The following is a 17,500-nucleotide window of genomic DNA, read 5'->3' on the forward strand; positions in this document are numbered from 1 at the left end:
AATAAACGCTTGTATCATTACCCATTTATGTCGTTGTGAATATAATGATGATTATATAATTCTCGTATAATGATAAAATTTCTTCCAGAATACTTTTTGTAACGAGTTTAATCTTTATCTCCTGTGTGTGTGTTGCAGTGTTCTGGAATATATATTGTATTGCTATATTATTTGCGTGTGTTTGTGTGTGATGCTTTTTATTGAGTTTAATGTCATGAAAATTATTATTCTTTGAAAAAATAAGAAATACGCTTGTCTTTTATCTTGGTACAATAATGAATTGCAGTAATAATGGTATCAACAGCATAGTAGTAATAATACAATTATTATTACTACTATGATTATATCGTTATTGTTTTAATGTCTTTGTCGTTACGCTGATCAATGGCAGTCCATTAATGCTGTTTTTTTCTTTCTTTCCGATGAACAGACAAACCCACGACCACATCAACGACCACGACAGCAACTACGACAGGGACATTAGCAGGAGACAGACTCTTCTGCCGTGAGTTTTCCTTGGTTTAGGAGTGTAATTGCATATACGTATATGGGTGTTTATAGGCTGTGTGTGTGTGTGTTTGTGTGTGTGTGTGTGTGTGTGTGTGTGTGTGTGTGTGTGTGTGTGTGTGTGTGTGTGTGTGTGTGTGTGTGTGTGTGTGTGTGTGTGTGTGTGTTGTATATATATATATATATATATATATATATATATATATATATATATATATATATATATATATATATATATATATATATATATATATGCATGTATGTATGTATGTAATGAGGTAAGCTGTATACGTAGACTTAGATAAGATTGAAGACATGACATTGACACTAATCTCTTCCCTTTCCCTCCCCCCCCCCCCCTTATCTCTTCCACTAACCTCCTGTTAACCCTTCCCTCCGCTCTCTCCCCCCTCCTCCCTGCTCTTTCCTTCCCTCCTACTCCTCCTCCCACCTCCCTTTATCCCTCCTTTCTCCTCCTTTCCCCTTCACCCGCTTACTTCTTCTTCCCCTTCCTCCATCCCTCTCTTTCCCCTTCCTCTCCTCCCTCCTTCGTTAATCCTTCTCCTCCTCCCCCTCCTCCTCAATCCCTTCTTCCCGCCCTCTTTATCTCCCTCCTTCTCCCTTTTTTCACTCTTACTCAACCCTATCTCCCCCTCCCTCATCCCCCACCCGCCCCTGCCCCCTCCACCCCGGTCCCCTCCACCCTATCCCCTCTCCCCCATCCTTCCTTCCCCTCCCCCACCTCTTCCCTCTCCCTCCCTCCTTTCCCTCTCCATCTCCCTCTCTCCCTCCCTCCCACTCCCCCCATCCCTCCTCCCACCCTTCCCTCTCCCTCCCTCCCTCTCTCCCCCTCCCCATCCCTTCCCCCACCCCTCCCTCTCTCCCCGTCCCGCCCACCCTTCCACCTACCAGCCGAGGAATGCGGGCGTGCGAACCTCACCGTGCCCCGTATCGTGGGCGGGCAGGTGGCGTCGCGGCTGGAGTACCCGTGGGTGGCTTACATCACCATCACGGGCGGGGGAGGGCAGGACGTGTCGTGCGGGGGCGCCATCATCAACAGAGATCACGTGGTCACTGCCGCCCATTGCTTCAATGACAGGGAGTGAGTAGTTTTTTTATTTATTTATTTATTTATTTAGTATTATTATTTATTTTCATTTTGTTGTTGTTGTTGTTGTTGTTTCTTTATCTCGTTCTCTTTTTATCGTTATTGTGGTTATTACATTATTATTGTTTTTGTTTTGTTTTTTTATTTTCGTTTTTGTTTTTTGTTTCTGTATCGCGTTTTTTTTTTCATCGTTATTGTGATTATTACTTTATGATCATCTTGTTGATTATCATTGTCTATTTTTCATTTTATTGTTACCGTTTTTATGAACTTTTTGTAATTTTGCCAACATTATCATTGTTGTTGTTATTAGTATTATCATTATCATTATCATTATCATTATTATCATTATTATTATTATTATTATTGTTATTATTATCATAATCATTATTACCATTAGCATTATTATTATCAACATCATTATTGTTTTTATTATCATTATCATTATTATTATTCTATCATTATGATTATTATCATCATTATTATTATTGTTCTTCTTATCATTAATATCATTATCATCATCATTATTATTATAATTATTATTATTATCATTATTATCATTGCAAATATTATCCTTATTGATATTATCCTCCTCCTGCTCCTCCCCTAATCCCTAATCCCAGCCTGGCGAGCTCCACCGTCACTGTCTTCCTGGCTGAGCATGACATCGACGACCTCACGGAGACCGATGTGCTGTCCATCTTCGGCCAAGAGGTGTTCATCCACCCCGAATACAAGGCGGACGGGCGCGACACTGTGAGTTGAGGGGAGGGGGGTGCTCTCTTCGTGATGAGGAGCAGGGGGAGGAGGGGGAGGGGGGAGGGGTGGAAGGGAGGAGGGAGGGGTGGAAGGGAGGAGGGGTGGGGGGTGAGGAGGAGGGGGAGGGATGGGGCGAGGAGGTGGAGGTGGAGGTGGAGAAGGGGGTATAATACTTCTACTAATAATAATACTTGTACTAATAGTGGTGAATATCAGTAATAATGATAGTCAGGGGGTAACAAGGACAGTAACGACGAAACACTAATAATAAAAACAGTAATGATAACCCTCGCAGAAAAGATATGCATGAGAAGGAAAAACTTCCACTGAATGAAGCCTCAGCAAGAAGCCTCACTCTACCCGGATCCAATACTCGAAACGCTTCATTTACATTGTGCTTCATGAACCGAATGCCCAAGCTCATCCGAATTGCTTTGAGAAATAGAATATGATATTATAAATAGGGGTTCGTCCTATTTTGAGAGAGATTTGCCAAATGTCATTCATTCTCACATATGTCCTCTCTCTACGAACACATTCCCTCTTATCCATATATATATATGTATATATATATATATATATATATATATATATATATATATATATATATATATATATATATATATATATATTATATATATATATATATATATATATATATATATATATATATATATATATATATGTATATATACACTTTTTTTTCTTTTTTTTACTTACACCAATGTCACCGTTAACTTCATATTTATATATTTGTTCATTCTGTTTATTTCTTTTATTCAAGGAAGAACACGACATCGCTCTCATCTACCTGGGCGGACTCCTGAACTTCGGCGTCGGAGTGCAGCCGATCTGCCTCGGCACCAGCGCCGACTTCGCGGTGGGCCAGGAGGTGGTCATCGTCGGCTGGGGCCTCACGGACTTCGGTGAGGCCGCCATGGCTGTTTCATGCTGGTGCTCATATATAGATAGATAGATAGATAGATATATGCATATATATATATATATATATATATATATATATATATATATATATATTATATATATATATATATATATATATATATATATAATATATATATATATATATATTATATATATATATATATATATATATATTATATATATAATATATATATTTATTATATATATATATATTATATATATATATATATATATATATATATTATATATATATAATTATATAATATATAATATATAATATATATATATATATATATAATATATATATATATATATATATTATATATATGAATAATCTCAAATCGCCAGCCAACACATCGTCCGCAAGCAACCTCCTGCGGGAGGTGGCAGTCACCACCATCGACATCGAAGAGTGCATCACGCTGTACCAGAACGCAGCACAGAGGCAGTTCGTTAACGAGAACATGATCTGTACACTGACCCCGGGCAAGGACGCGTGCAGTGTAAGTTCCGTGAGAGATGTTTGGTTTAATACGGGAACAGCGATGCCTGCAGTGTAAGTTCGTAGGCTTTGGGAACTTTTGGGTTATTGCTCCTGGCTTTGGATGCTATTTTAAAAGCAAAACGAAACACCATTGAATAACCATTGTAACAGACGGAATACAACTAAATTAAATATCTGATTAATTGATAAATTCCTCCAGGGCGACAGCGGGGGTCCTGTCATAACTCGGGCCGGCGACGTGTGGGTCCTGATCGGCGTCGTCAGCTTCGGCAACGGCTGCGCCGACCCCACCGCCCCCGGGGTGCACACCAACGTCGCCAACTATTTAGACTGGATGCTTGAATCCGTCGGCGGTGCCTTCTGTTAGGCATTCGGGACGGCGGGATGCTCTGCGCTGGTCGGCTTCTAACGGGGGTGCCCTCTGTTCGAAAAGGGGGGGTGATTCCTGTTCAAGATGGGGAATTTCTGTTAGTCAGTTCATAAAGACAGTGTTTCCCGTAAGAGAGCTTATAACGGGGTACTTTGTTAAGTCAGTTCATACTGCGGTGCTTCGTTGGTCAGCCGATCTTGTTTCGTTGTGTGAGGAATGACTTTAGCTCAGAAATTGGAACATTATATATATATACACTTACATACCCATATATATTTTAACTGATAATGCAACTATCCAACGAAATCGAGAATTCGTAATAAAATGTAGTTCCGTTTTCAGATTAGTACTTTTTTCAAGCTTTTGCAACTCGAAATTTACTGTATTTCAAATTCTATGTAATAAAGATATCCGCATTCATCTTGCGTTTGCAGCATCCAACATCCTATTAACTGAGATTCACTTGCAGTCTATGGAGGCATGCAGTAACTCTTTCTTTTTGTCATTAAATTCTTACTTTTTACTCATTATGCATAATAATCGTAAACAGGGATCAAAAGAATGCTATTCTCTTATGTATGCACTTGTCTGTTTATGCCTGTGTTTGTGTCCGGCTAAGTGACCACCGGTCAGTGTGAAATGGAAATGGGTGGAAACTCTCGGGGGCTGCGCGCCATGTTTCACTTGTTATGCGATGATCATTTTTCCAGGATAAACTTTTTCAGGTGATTTACCAGATACTTGCTGGATATATAGTGTGTACACAAAAATCTGTCAACCTCGGTTTAACATGTCAATTCAAAACTCTCATGTGGAAGGGTATTTACATGCACTTACAGATTTCTAACTGCGAAAACTGCCAGCTTTGTTGCATTTCAGGGATTTAAGCCTTGCAGAACCTGTCATAAATCTGATCTCCAACACAACCTTATTTCAGAATTATAGTGAAAAATCTAAGCCTCGTTCAAATAAAATTGATGAATTCAAGCAGAAAAATACAAAAAAAATAAAAATAATAGAAGTAACGAACATTGTGAGAGGGTGCGGAGAAAGCCTCGTGATAAACAGCGAACGGAGAATGAAAAAGAAGAGCCGATTCCTTCTCCCTTTTATTTCGGACAAAATCATTTAGCATACATTACACCAGTGAGACTAATAATGCTTCCAAAGATCAGAAAAAAATTCTCAAAAAATTATTGAGTCTTCAGCACAGGAAATGAATCAGGACTTTTTTGTGGGTTGGTTTTCACGGCTTTGAAAGAAAAAAAAAAATATTGATATGAATATACAATAAAAGAAAAGGGGGAATGAAAAAAACTTCTGTCTTTCATGAGTCACTGACAAGGCCAGATAAAAACTATAAATAAAAGTGACTTTTAAATTTCAAGTGCGATGAACATGCCATGTATATTCCCTATTTATACAGCAATATATGTGTTAAATAAAATCTGGAAGCCTCTCTTTAATTTCCCTATGTAAACAACATACAAATGATTGTTTGTATAAACAACTGGATACTGTACAGTTTTTTTTTTCTTTTTCTTTTTCACTATTTGTTACAGTCATATACAAGAGTAAAAACATGAAGAGATAAAAGCCTGTAGCACTGGCCACACAGTCTTTCAAAAGCTTAGCCTGTGAACACAACAGCTGGAGTATTAGTTTGTAAACGGTTTGGAAAATGAACATAGACTCTGCACAGATTGAAATGATAAAATAAAGATCCAGAATAATCACTTTCCTTCATGACTATCTCAATCATTATCCTTAGAAAATATATTTATTCTATGGTTTTCGTTTTTTTCTCTCAGAGAACAGATTCCAAAAAGGCAGGGAAAAGAAAAAAGAAAAAGTTGAGGTCAAGGTCAAGAGAAAATTCATTATCATTTCAACCTTGTAAACGGAGAGCAGGATTCTTAACAAAACAACACCCTGGCATCATTTAAAACTTACCAAATCGATATTGTTCGTCCATTTCAATTTCCCGTTTTCTCTATCACCGGAGATTTCCCCCAAAGAAGAAGAAAAAAAAAAGAATAGTCCAAACTTTACAATGTTTCACAGAAAACTAAAAACATTAATTTCAAAAATTTGACTTACTTGTGTAAAATATGCACACACGGAGACACAGCCAGCTTTGGGTACATACACACAGCACATGTATGACTTCATGTGTAAGCAAATACACAACCATGAGAGAAAGAGCCAGAGAGAAATGACACAAAGAAAAAGAGAATGAGAAGATACACAAAGAGAAAGTAAAAAAAAAAAGGGAGAGAGATAGATAGAAAAAAGGAGAACGATAAAACGGGAGAAAGAGAAAAAAGGAGAGAAAGAAAAAGGGAGAGAGAATCAGAAAGAGAAAAAATGAATGAAAGTAAGCAAGAAAATAATAGAGTAAGCATCAGTGAGAAAGAGAGAAATAGTGAGCAGGCAAATATGTGTTAAACAAAGACACGGGAATCTTCTTCACACAAAGCCAACATATAGAAGCGTTAAAAAGCATCACAGGATTCTGAATACACAGGAACCTAGAAATTAGTCACATTTTATTGAACAAGGTGGAGCTGTACAAAATGACCTTGTGTTATATATATGAGCATCCGAGGAATTTGGTAGGGAAAGAAAAAATACGTGTCTGCAACTTTGCACAAGAAGTAACGTCATCGCGAGGTGAATCCTTTTCCCAACTCAAAATCTTAAATCACAGATATTTCCAACTCAATACAAGAAATGAGCCCATCTTACTGAAACAGACAGACAAAGACCAAAAAAAGAATAAAACAGAAAGAGCCAGAGAGATCATCTGCAATTCAAAATGATTATCTCATTAATGTAAAACTTGGAACTACCCTCCCCTGCTCCCCCCCACCCCTTAAAATGGCATATAAAAAAAGGATAAAAATATACATATACACTGGGTAACCAAAAACCAAAAAATTAATCCACAGCCATATTTGAATAATTCATGCCTTTAAGATAAAGCCTTAACAACTCGTAAGCAACTGATTACTGCACTAAGTATAAATATTTCATCTGTATGGTATAGAGGGTATCAGAAATATTCCCATCTTCTAAAATATATCCGTTCATTTTCGCGACCGTTGATTATGTTCCTTTCGAGAATTATACCCATAAAACATGCAGTCCATATAATACTTATATCACTGGAGTACTTATGACAACTCCGGAGCACATTCCTCGGCTCGGAGAAACCATCAGTAAAAAACAGTCAACCACCAATAAAATGGCCAAGTTTTTAACACAAAGACAAGACAGCATTTTGCACTTCTGCCTGGATGTACGACGACCATGCACGTCTTCCTTCTGCCTGTGAATTCTAGCTCAGTCATGGGTTTGAGCGCATCTCCCCACCTCTTCTCATTCCTGGCATGAACATTGGTCTTGCACGATCTCAAGAAGCACAACTGAGTCACACTGACAATGCACACTGGTTATAGCGAGCGACTTTTAGCGGAGTATATAGTTTTGGGTGTTCTGTAGCAGTCTGTTTCTTTTTACTTTTTTTCATTTTCATTTTTTTTTCTGACATTTCTTTTTATATAATTTACACATTCTAGTTCTTACAAAATCATTAAAATAGAAAAGAAAATAATCATCAGATAAAAAAAAGAAAAAAAAAAAAGAGAGAGAAAAAAAAGAAAAAACGAAAAATCTAAATTTCATAAATATCTGATTATCGTGGCTAAAAAACAAGGCTAGTCACAGCCCCTTATAAAATCTGGAACTCTTTTTTCAGTTCTGCCATAAGTTTCCAGTCTGTTTTACTAAGATCATCCCTAAAGTAGTCCTTGCACGCATTAATCGACTCGCGCGAGATCTTGCTAACAAGCATGTCCTCATGATCAAAGTGGCGGCCAAACAGCTTGGGGGTGTGGCCGGGAAGAGGCTCTATCTTGATGCACACGTCGACTCCCTTCTTGGCCAGGTCTACGTTCTTGTGGTCGTACTCCATTGAAGTCACCATTCCTATCTCCACAAACTGGCAGGGAAGAGGAGGACAGTAGTTTTATTAAAAGAATTCTGGAAGGTAAATCTGCTTTTCTATTCCTTGCAGTAACTCTATAAAAAAATTCTGAAGAGGAAGACAGTTTTTCAGTTTCACAGCTTTATGGTAAAAGGCTGCTTCGAAAGGGGCAAGTTATCTTTTGGTAAAATCAACCCAAAGAGAAAGAATGTCTCACAAATATGTGAATTAAGAAGAGGAAGACCTTTCTCTAGAATTCAACTTTCTAAATAACCATTCTGTTTACTAAATTGACAAATCAACAAACACAAAAATGATGCTTATCATACACAAGCCAATGCCATTAATGTTTTCACTAAGTAGCCAACAAAGACCCAAGTATCTTACCTCTTTACTTGGCACACACAAGGGCGTCCCCGTTCTTAAAACTCCAGCCTCAACTGTTACACCAAGCACTATGGGGTCACGCTTGTTAAATATAGCCTGTGGAAGAATCATCAGTTATAATCGAGAAGATTCAAAATAAGCATGCTTCAGTTGATTCTAATAATTCACTGGAAGCTAAATGAAATTAAAAATATAAACCAAATCTAATTATATCTACTGAACACACTACAGTAAATGTCCTTTTTTGATGTTTCAGAAGTTTAAATCTACACACAAAAAATGTATATTCAACTATGTGTCACAGAAATACTGCACAGTGCTATAACAAATCTGAAACAGGGACCCCTGAAATGTGAAAATAAAGACTGCATTAATCAGTCGCATTTTGATGTGGCTGAACAAAAAATATGAGTAGTTACTCTCAGAGGTGGAAAAACAGCCCCAGTTTTCGACAGCTTACGCACAGTCATCACATATAGTACTCTACAAATAAAACCTGGTGATGGACCACTGTTGATCACATTCCTCTCAGAGTGTGTATCCACTAAACAAATGATGGTGAGGCAAAATAAAGGAAATCAAGAATCATGATTCGCCACCTTAATTTAGCATTGATATCTATGGAACTCTGAAAAGAGTGCTTACACCAGACAAATCGGATTCAGGTGAGCCAATGCGTTTTTTTTTGGACCGAGGCAAAAAAGTTGCTGGACCTATTTTTGCCTTGGTTGGAGTGGAGCAGCCATGCTTCTTACCTTTAAAAAATGGCCTATTGTATACCTTTAGTTTGTATTAATTTTCTTTATGGAAGATCCAGTTACTCTACCAGCTTATTCAAATTTTCACTTGTCATCCTAAAAAAATTATACATTTTTTTTTGATGGTTTAGAAGGTCAGGGAATAAAGGACTGAAGTTTCCAAAATCTGGCCTCTTGATGTTCAATTCATGAACCCATACTCGTGTTTTACATCTTCAACAACGAATCCATGATGATGCAAATACTTTAGTGAGATAAAATGGATCCACTCTTGATGAAATCAGTGGGGTCACTATGTGCTGATTTGACTCACCTCTCCTCATGACTCGCATAACTTGCCTCATGCCAATTTGTTATACCTCACCTTGCTTAGTGTAAACACAGCCTTGGGGTTAAATCTAATCAAGTTAGCCTAAATCAAATAAAGGATTCTCAGACCTTGAAATAAAAATGCAGTAAGATAAAATAAAAACAAAAAAACTTGTAAATGATTAACAAAAACTTTAAAAACCTAATAACAAATCATAACAAATCATTGAATGCAACTTAAAAAGCAAACCTTAATACAACAGCAAAAATATACTGAAAAAAGACAAGGCAAAAACATTCGACTCCAAATCAGACACCACATTCTATGCAACCCACTTCCTAGAGAGAAGTTCGGTGTCTCTCCGAAACCAACTCACCGTGGGGATAATCTTTAGCCGTGAGGGGAAGACAGCCACATGCTTAAACTCATCCTGCTTCTTCTTCTTGTAGTCCTTGAGGTATTCAACGTAACGATCACCCAGGTGGTATATAGTCTCCTCAAAGAAGATCTTCACTCCTTCCTGGAAGGCGGACCAAGAAGAGAGCAATGAATGAAAGTGATGTACACTGTTAAATAAAACTAATAACTAATAAATACATAGTTATTAAAAAATTAAGGAAATTGAAAATACAAACTCAATATTTATTTCCAAACTAAATATATCTATCAGTAAAAAAGTAAAGCTTTTATCAACATAATAGTGATTTTGTAATCAAACAAGTATCCAAAATAAAAACAAGAGGGTAGCTGGTATAAAGTAAACAGGTACACACCAGACACCTTATACATCGAAACAAAAATCTCGTCCCATTTCCCTACCTTGTCGGCCAGCTCCTGCGCATCCTTTTCCACTTTGACGTCAAAGGCCAGGATGACAGCATACATGGGGTCGTGCTCCAGCATGGCAGCTGCTCGCATCACGTCCCTCTTTACCACAGGACCCACACGGATCCCCGAATAAGGCACATTGTTGGTCTTGAAGAACTCTAGCAGAGCCTCCAAGGCACCCAGGGTTGAAGCCTGGACGTACACTCCACGCTCCTTCACCTGTGAGGTTCATGGTTGGGCCAAGGAATTGGTCAAGGAAACAGGATACATACATAAAACCTACTGCTACTGTTAATAATTATAACCACAGTAACAGTAACAGTAATAGTAATAGTAACAGTAATGGTAATAATAATAATAATAATTATTATAATAATAATTATAATAATAATAATAATAATATTCAAAAAAAAAAAAAAAAGTAATAAAATAAGTAATTACGATGATGACTGATGATAATAATCATAATAATTATAATAATAATAATTATAATAATTATTATAATTATAATAATTGTAATAATAATAATAAACATTATTATAATAATAATAATAATAATAATTAGAATAACTATATTAATCACAATAAGAATAACAATAAAATAACAATAATAATAATAATAATAATAATAAATATTTTGTGTAGTCTTTTAACAACAGGGAGAAAAAAAAATGAGACAGATTAAAAGAAAGAAAGAAAGATAGAAAAAGAAAGAAAGAAAAAAAACAAAAAAACATGAAAAATAAAAAGTCATAAGAGTAAATGCAAATGAAGAGGAAAACCAAGGCTATGAAAAATCAGATGTAGCACTGATGTCCCATTAAACAGGCTTCTCATTATAGTGCTTCGTACTTTACAGTCTGATTGCACCTCCACTCAGAGAATGAGGACGAGGTTGTAGGACAAGAGAATGGAGGAGACAGTGAAGAATGAGAAGGCAATAGAAGGGAAAGAGGATGAAAAGAGAGAAAGAGAGAAAAACAAAGGAGTAACTAATCTTTGCTCCTCAAATTCGCTCACCTTAATTGACCTCATAGCTGCCTTGAACTCCTTGTCGACCTCTTCTTTCAACAGGTCGACCTCATCCTCGTGATATGACACCTGCAGGTTAAGGCCTGCAATGGCTTTCTCAAGCTCCCTAGCAGCAATCTTGACTCCCTGAGCAGCTTTCACCTCCTTGAATTCATCGTACTGCCCTTTGACTCGGATCTCCTTGAGGGGTTTGGGGAGGAGGAGAGATCTGTGGGAGGAGACTTGTGTCGTACAGATCCGTGACGTTATGTATATAAAAAAAAAAGATGAAAAAAGGAATGAAATGGGTCTCTTACCAACTTGTAGATTCAAGTTGGAAAGGAAAAACTCTTCCAGACAAAGGAAGTAAAAAAAATGTCAAATAACGGAAATCACATCACAATAACAAACAATAAAAGATGAAAGGTACTTTTTCCTCACTCTCTTACCGTATCTGAGTGACAATAGGGCCTTCAGTACCCGCTAAGATAATTGTGTCTCCTTCTCTAAGTCTACCATTGATTAAGATGACATCTATGGTCGTCCCGTGACCCTGAATCGTCTTGACTTCCAGGACGGTACACTGCAAGCAGAAGGAGGGCATGCAGTGAAATCAATGACATGAATGAGTCTGCTCTGTTAGTGCTGTGTGTATCTTGCATAAAAGGTATGAATGAGAACAAAAATCTTCACATTACAAGAGATTAAAAATAATTACTAAATTATTAAAAAATTAAACTGGTCATATACATCTCTTGTATGGTGAAGATATTCATTCTCATTCATACCTTTTATACATTTGTCAACATGAATATGGTTCACTGTGTGTATCTTTTAATTTCAATAGGTTTTGCACATGTGGCAATCTATTACAAAATATGGCTGGGATGAACTCCACTGACCTGGTACATTAAACGACAATGCATATTGCACTGGATAATTTCATTCATTCCAATTATGTAAATAAATATGGAGCAAATGAAAAAAAAAAAAGATGATGATGATAGCCATATAGATAGAGATCGCAACACAAGCCGCACGACCCACCCACCTGCAACTCCTCGGTGAACATCAGCCTCTTACTGAGTCGCTTCTGGCACAGGTTGCACACCATGGCGATGAGGTTGCCCATTCCGTCGCCTGAGATGGCACTGGTTGGGACGAGGGACACGTATGAGCGGGGATCAGGATTCTCCCAGAAGAGGGCTGCATTTAAGCCCTGCAAGAAGAGAAGGCAAGAGTAGTAATTATAATGATAAAAAAAAAATGGCAATAATAATAATAATGATAAAAGTTATAAAAAATCAATAAATCATTCATTCAATCCTCTTGCACAAGCAGCAGCAGCAATACACAACAATCAGAGTGTATCCTCATATTTATTTGTGGTAATAAGAGATGTGCACAGGCATACTTAGCATGCCTGTGCATGTGAGCAGTTTCCATCTGGCTGCCAGGCCCCTAGCTAAACATGCAAAGTTATATAACTTTGTGAATGACAGTAGAGAAATATCTTATATATATTATATGTTACATTATTTATATTTCATGATTCTGTTACTTCTATAGATTAACATTAACAATGTAAACTCAAATCTAACCTGAACTTACACACATTTACTACGGCATGAGCAATATAAACAAAACCCCTAAACATAAGTACAGAAAAGCATACTAACCATTTCATCAAACTTGAGACATACAGAGATAAAAAGGCAACAAAAAACAAAATTCATCAGAACCCACCTGAATGTTGAGTGCTTGAATGATCTCTTGGGTTCTGCGGTCAAAGTCGTTTTTGGAGGCGTTGCTCTGGGACTTTATAATTTCGCGGATGTCTTTTGACGGGTGGGAGTCCCACTCAAACACTCTGGAAGGGGGACGGGGGAGAAAGTATCATCAGATCAGAAGATTACAAGGGGAGTACGGATGGTCCGCATACCAGCACTTTCCTATAACTAAACTACTCTTTTCTCACAAGCTTTTTCTTCTCCCCATCATCACTTTCCCTCCCCTTCTCTTATTGCCACACTACTGACATGAACCATCCTGACTTCTGATAACCTAGCACTGAGATCTGTGGGAGGTTGGTCTTGCAGATCTATAAAATGTGGACAGGCAAGGGTGATCCTAACACAAGGAACACAAGGGGATGCAAAGGAAGGGGAAACAGGGCAAAAAAACCCAAACAAGGCCAGCCAACTACCAATAGCAGCATCCTCACCTGTCCACCTTGTTGAGTGCTACAACGAAGGGCGTCTTTTTCTTCTTGAGCAAGTTGATGGACTCTATCGTCTGCGGCTCGAGGCCCTGCGTGATGTCCACCACCAGGACGGCAATGTCGCAGAGGGAGGAGCCACGCGAGCGGAGGTTGCTGAACGACTCGTGACCTGGGGTATCGATAATCAGCAAGCCGGGGAACTTGATCGTATCCAAATTGAACTGAAAGGAGGAAGAGGAAATGGGAAATAAAGCATAAATATTGTGTTGTGGATGCTTGTTAAATTCTCAACTTTGATAAAGCAGTGAAGTGATAATTCACTTATGGATTAACAATTAACTATGAGGACTATGGAACTATGAACCATTTTTTCAATTAGTCTATAGAGGTACACCATCCACACAAGATGACCCCCACCCCTAATATATATATATATATATATACATATATACATATATACATATATACATATATACATACATACATACATACATACATACATACATACATACATACATAATATACATACATATACATATATATACATATATACATATATATACATATATATACATATATATAGATATATACATATACATATATACATATACATATATGCATATACATATATATAATAAATAAAAAATAAAAACATTAATGGAAAAATCCTACTTACATCCTTGATCATATGCGTCTGCCTCTGAATGGCGTCTATGGGTACATTAGTGGCTCCGATCTGCTGTGTGATGCCGCCCACCTCACCCTCCTGCACGTTCGTCCTTCTGAACTTGTCCAGAATCTTGGTCTTTCCGTGATCGACGTGGCCAAGGACACATACCTGGGGGACAGGGGTAGAGGGAAAACAAAAGGTGATTACACTACATTACATTTATACATTTAATAATACCTGAAGGCAAAAACAAAACAAACATTTAAAAAACATCTATCCTTCACACACAGACATACACACATCATCATTCACAGAACAATGCCACAGCTCACCACAGGAGCCCTGAGATTGGCCGGGTCCAACTTCTTCTCGCTTTCAACCCTCCGCTTCGCTATTCTGGCCACAGCTCTCGCCTTTCGCTTCTCCGCCTCCGTCTGGTGCTCCTCCTCCGACTCTTCGCTTTCCGAGTCCTGGGAAAAGAGAAGACACGACATGAGACAAACATAAAAGAGGGAATGGACAGCTGCTGTACTCAGATATCTGGATATTGCTATATTCGGGTAAATAGACCATTTAACGAGGAGATACTTAAGTTGACGTATTACATGTACCAGTCGGCTGTAATCATTCCAGCAATAATGAAAAGTAACAAATATTAATAAGTATACCACCAAAACTTTAAAGAGTTATAAATGGTATTTACAAAAGCCTTATGAAGCAAATTTAAGCAGACCCTTTATTGACAATATTCTCCTCTTGACAAAATTTACAAAAGCCTTATGTTACAAATTTGTGAAAACACTATACTGCTAATTACCTCATTATCCTCCTCCTCTTCATCTTCATCTCCTTTCTCACTGCTCTTCTTGGTGTCTGTATCTTGCGAGGCCTTTGTGGCTTCCGATGTGTCTGGAGGAGACGGAGAATAGATATGGAAAACCTTCAGGGCAAACTCAGATAAAAATAGGAAAACTGCACTTTAAACAGAGTAACAGTCAGTACTAAAATGAAAAATAATAATGATAGAAAAGCTGACATGAAAGGGGGGGGGGCATAATTATTCTTGACCCTCAACCCCATCCTTACCTTCATCCTCTTCCTCGTCATCACTGATCTCATCCCAATCGTCCTTGACATCCTCCTCCTCATCGTCATTTTCCCAAGAATCCTTGACTTCTTCTCCCTCCTTAGCCTCTACCTTAGGCTCCTCCGCCTCCATCTTCTCCTCCTTTGCCTCGGTTTTTTCTGGGGGAGGGAAAGGACAAGGAGGCAGTGAGCGACAGAAATAAAGTTTGGAAAGTAATGGGAAAAAACACAGTCAATAATCATTAAAACGGACGTTGTCTTTTGGGCAAGTGCCTGTATGTTTATTATGTGTGTGTAGTACTAGAATGTCATTGGCAACGAAGAACCTAGGAGGTTCATGGTTTAATATGCCAGAAATTTTCCTCAATACGGCCAAAACAGGAAGAGGAACTTGGGCTGTGCTCTGTCCTTATGAGTGTGCATGAATCCTTTGCATTGGATAAAAGCTTTTACCAGGTTCTGATAGCAGGGGAAATCTTCACTTACTTCAAGAAGATGGAGACAAAAAAAAAAAAAAAAAAAAAAAAAAAATGCAGAAAAAGAATAGAGAAAGAAGTAAAAAGGAAATGAAGAAGAAGAAGAAGAAGAAGAAGAAGAAGAAGAAGAAGAAAAAAAAAAAAAAAGAGGAGAAAGAGAAAAAGGAAATAAAAATGAAGACAATCAAGAATAAACTCTAGCTGACCTTCCTCCTGCTTCTCCTCCTTCTTGGGCTTCTTTGGCTTGACCTTTGACCCCGGCCGGGCTCGCTTCTCTCCCTGCTCCGGCAACTTGATTCCCTGGGCCTAAGAAAAAAAGAAAAAAAAAAAAAAGAAACAAAAATGAAGAAAAAAAAAATAAAAAATAAATTTGACCCTGATGCAACTTGTCAAACAATACAAGAAGGCAATAAACAGTCAACTGGGATATAAATATTTCATTATTAATTACAATAATAATATTAACACCAATCTAAAGAAGAGAATTGAGAAGAAAATGAACCTAACAAAAAGAAAGAAACGAGAAACAAGGGAATAAAAGCAAATACACACACCCTAGGATGCTTCCTGCCAACCCTACCTTGAGGTGTTCCAACATCTCCTGCGCTCTGCGTTGGTCCTGCTTCTGCTTGGCTGTGAGCAGGCGTCCTTCTTGCCGCAGCCTCTCTTTTCTTTCCTTCTCCTTCTGCCTCTTCCTCTCCTTCTTCTCCTGTTCGAGACGCTTTGCTTCTTCAATCTGTCTGAGCTGTAAGGGAAAGGGGGGAGGGCAGGGAGGTAGAAAGGTGTGATTATTTTTTTTTTTTTTTTTTATAGTACCTGCTGAACAATTACATTTAATATCTAATGAAATGATGGTTTGTACGTCTTGCTGTAGGTGTAACAAAACTAAGGTCAGAATTCTATTCTAGATTCGCCAAAAACTCACTCTTAAATTTGTACAGAAAGAAGGGCCCAGAGGCAACCCACTTACTCTTTCCTCCTCTAGTCTCTGTTTCTCCTCCTCTTCTCTCTGGAGTCTCTCTTCTTCCTCCTTCCTCTTGGCCAGCGCTTCCTTCATGGCGGCCAACATCTTGGCACTTGGCTTACCCTTCTTGGATTTTGTTTCCTCCTCTTTCTCTGGCTCTCCCTTCTTCTTCTTCTTAGCTGATGGGGGAGAGAGATGGCAGGGAGGTTAGGTGGTGAGGGTACGTGAAAATAGGAAGATAGGAGGAAGAGGGAGGGGGGGGAAGATAGGAGGAAGAGGGAGGGGGGAGAAGATAGGAGGAAGAGGGAGGGGGAGAAGATAGGAGGAAGAGGGAGGGGGGAGAAGATAGGAGGAGTATCATGACAATAACATACTTATAAATTATATGCTTGAGCAACCCACTGAATATTAAGATCCCAGTCTAAGATACATAATGTATTCTTATGGGATAGTATGCACTGACTGAATCATTATTTGTTGTATTTTTCTGTCCATATTAATGAAGAATATGAGGAACTCCTGTATTTCTTTTCCACACAACCTTCCTACAAAGGAATAGAAATGCCCCTTTCATTAACCCATTTATCAATCTATAAACCAATCATAA

General features: G+C 38.0%; 2 protein-coding genes across 2 annotated transcripts in view; one reads left to right on the plus strand and one right to left on the minus strand.

The window, feature by feature from the left end:
• Positions 1-4,614, plus strand: part of LOC119580052 (chymotrypsin B-like) — a 19,735-nt gene extending 15,121 nt beyond the window's left edge. Inside the window, exons 5-10 of the mRNA XM_037927950.1 lie at positions 431-505; positions 1,420-1,609; positions 2,239-2,371; positions 3,159-3,300; positions 3,668-3,822; positions 4,024-4,614. Of these exons, the coding sequence (XP_037783878.1) occupies positions 431-505; positions 1,420-1,609; positions 2,239-2,371; positions 3,159-3,300; positions 3,668-3,822; positions 4,024-4,191 (863 nt within the window). The 3' untranslated portion in view covers positions 4,192-4,614. The remainder of the gene's footprint in view (positions 1-430; positions 506-1,419; positions 1,610-2,238; positions 2,372-3,158; positions 3,301-3,667; positions 3,823-4,023) is intronic.
• A 671-nt stretch (positions 4,615-5,285) lies between these two features.
• Positions 5,286-17,500, minus strand: part of LOC119580051 (eukaryotic translation initiation factor 5B-like) — a 14,044-nt gene continuing 1,829 nt past the window's right edge. Inside the window, exons 3-18 of the mRNA XM_037927949.1 lie at positions 16,900-17,072; positions 16,510-16,674; positions 16,136-16,235; positions 15,454-15,612; positions 15,185-15,276; positions 14,700-14,837; positions 14,374-14,535; positions 13,701-13,918; positions 13,223-13,346; positions 12,528-12,695; positions 11,926-12,059; positions 11,486-11,705; positions 10,457-10,684; positions 10,014-10,157; positions 8,570-8,665; positions 5,286-8,197 (exon numbers count right to left, since the gene is read on the minus strand). Of these exons, the coding sequence (XP_037783877.1) occupies positions 7,928-8,197; positions 8,570-8,665; positions 10,014-10,157; positions 10,457-10,684; positions 11,486-11,705; positions 11,926-12,059; positions 12,528-12,695; positions 13,223-13,346; positions 13,701-13,918; positions 14,374-14,535; positions 14,700-14,837; positions 15,185-15,276; positions 15,454-15,612; positions 16,136-16,235; positions 16,510-16,674; positions 16,900-16,998 (2,517 nt within the window). The 5' untranslated portion in view covers positions 16,999-17,072 and the 3' untranslated portion in view covers positions 5,286-7,927. The remainder of the gene's footprint in view (positions 8,198-8,569; positions 8,666-10,013; positions 10,158-10,456; positions 10,685-11,485; positions 11,706-11,925; positions 12,060-12,527; positions 12,696-13,222; positions 13,347-13,700; positions 13,919-14,373; positions 14,536-14,699; positions 14,838-15,184; positions 15,277-15,453; positions 15,613-16,135; positions 16,236-16,509; positions 16,675-16,899; positions 17,073-17,500) is intronic.

The sequence above is a fragment of the Penaeus monodon genome, chromosome 13 (genome assembly GCF_015228065.2).
Source record: "Penaeus monodon isolate SGIC_2016 chromosome 13, NSTDA_Pmon_1, whole genome shotgun sequence".
Classification (NCBI taxonomy): Eukaryota; Metazoa; Arthropoda; class Malacostraca; order Decapoda; family Penaeidae; genus Penaeus; species Penaeus monodon.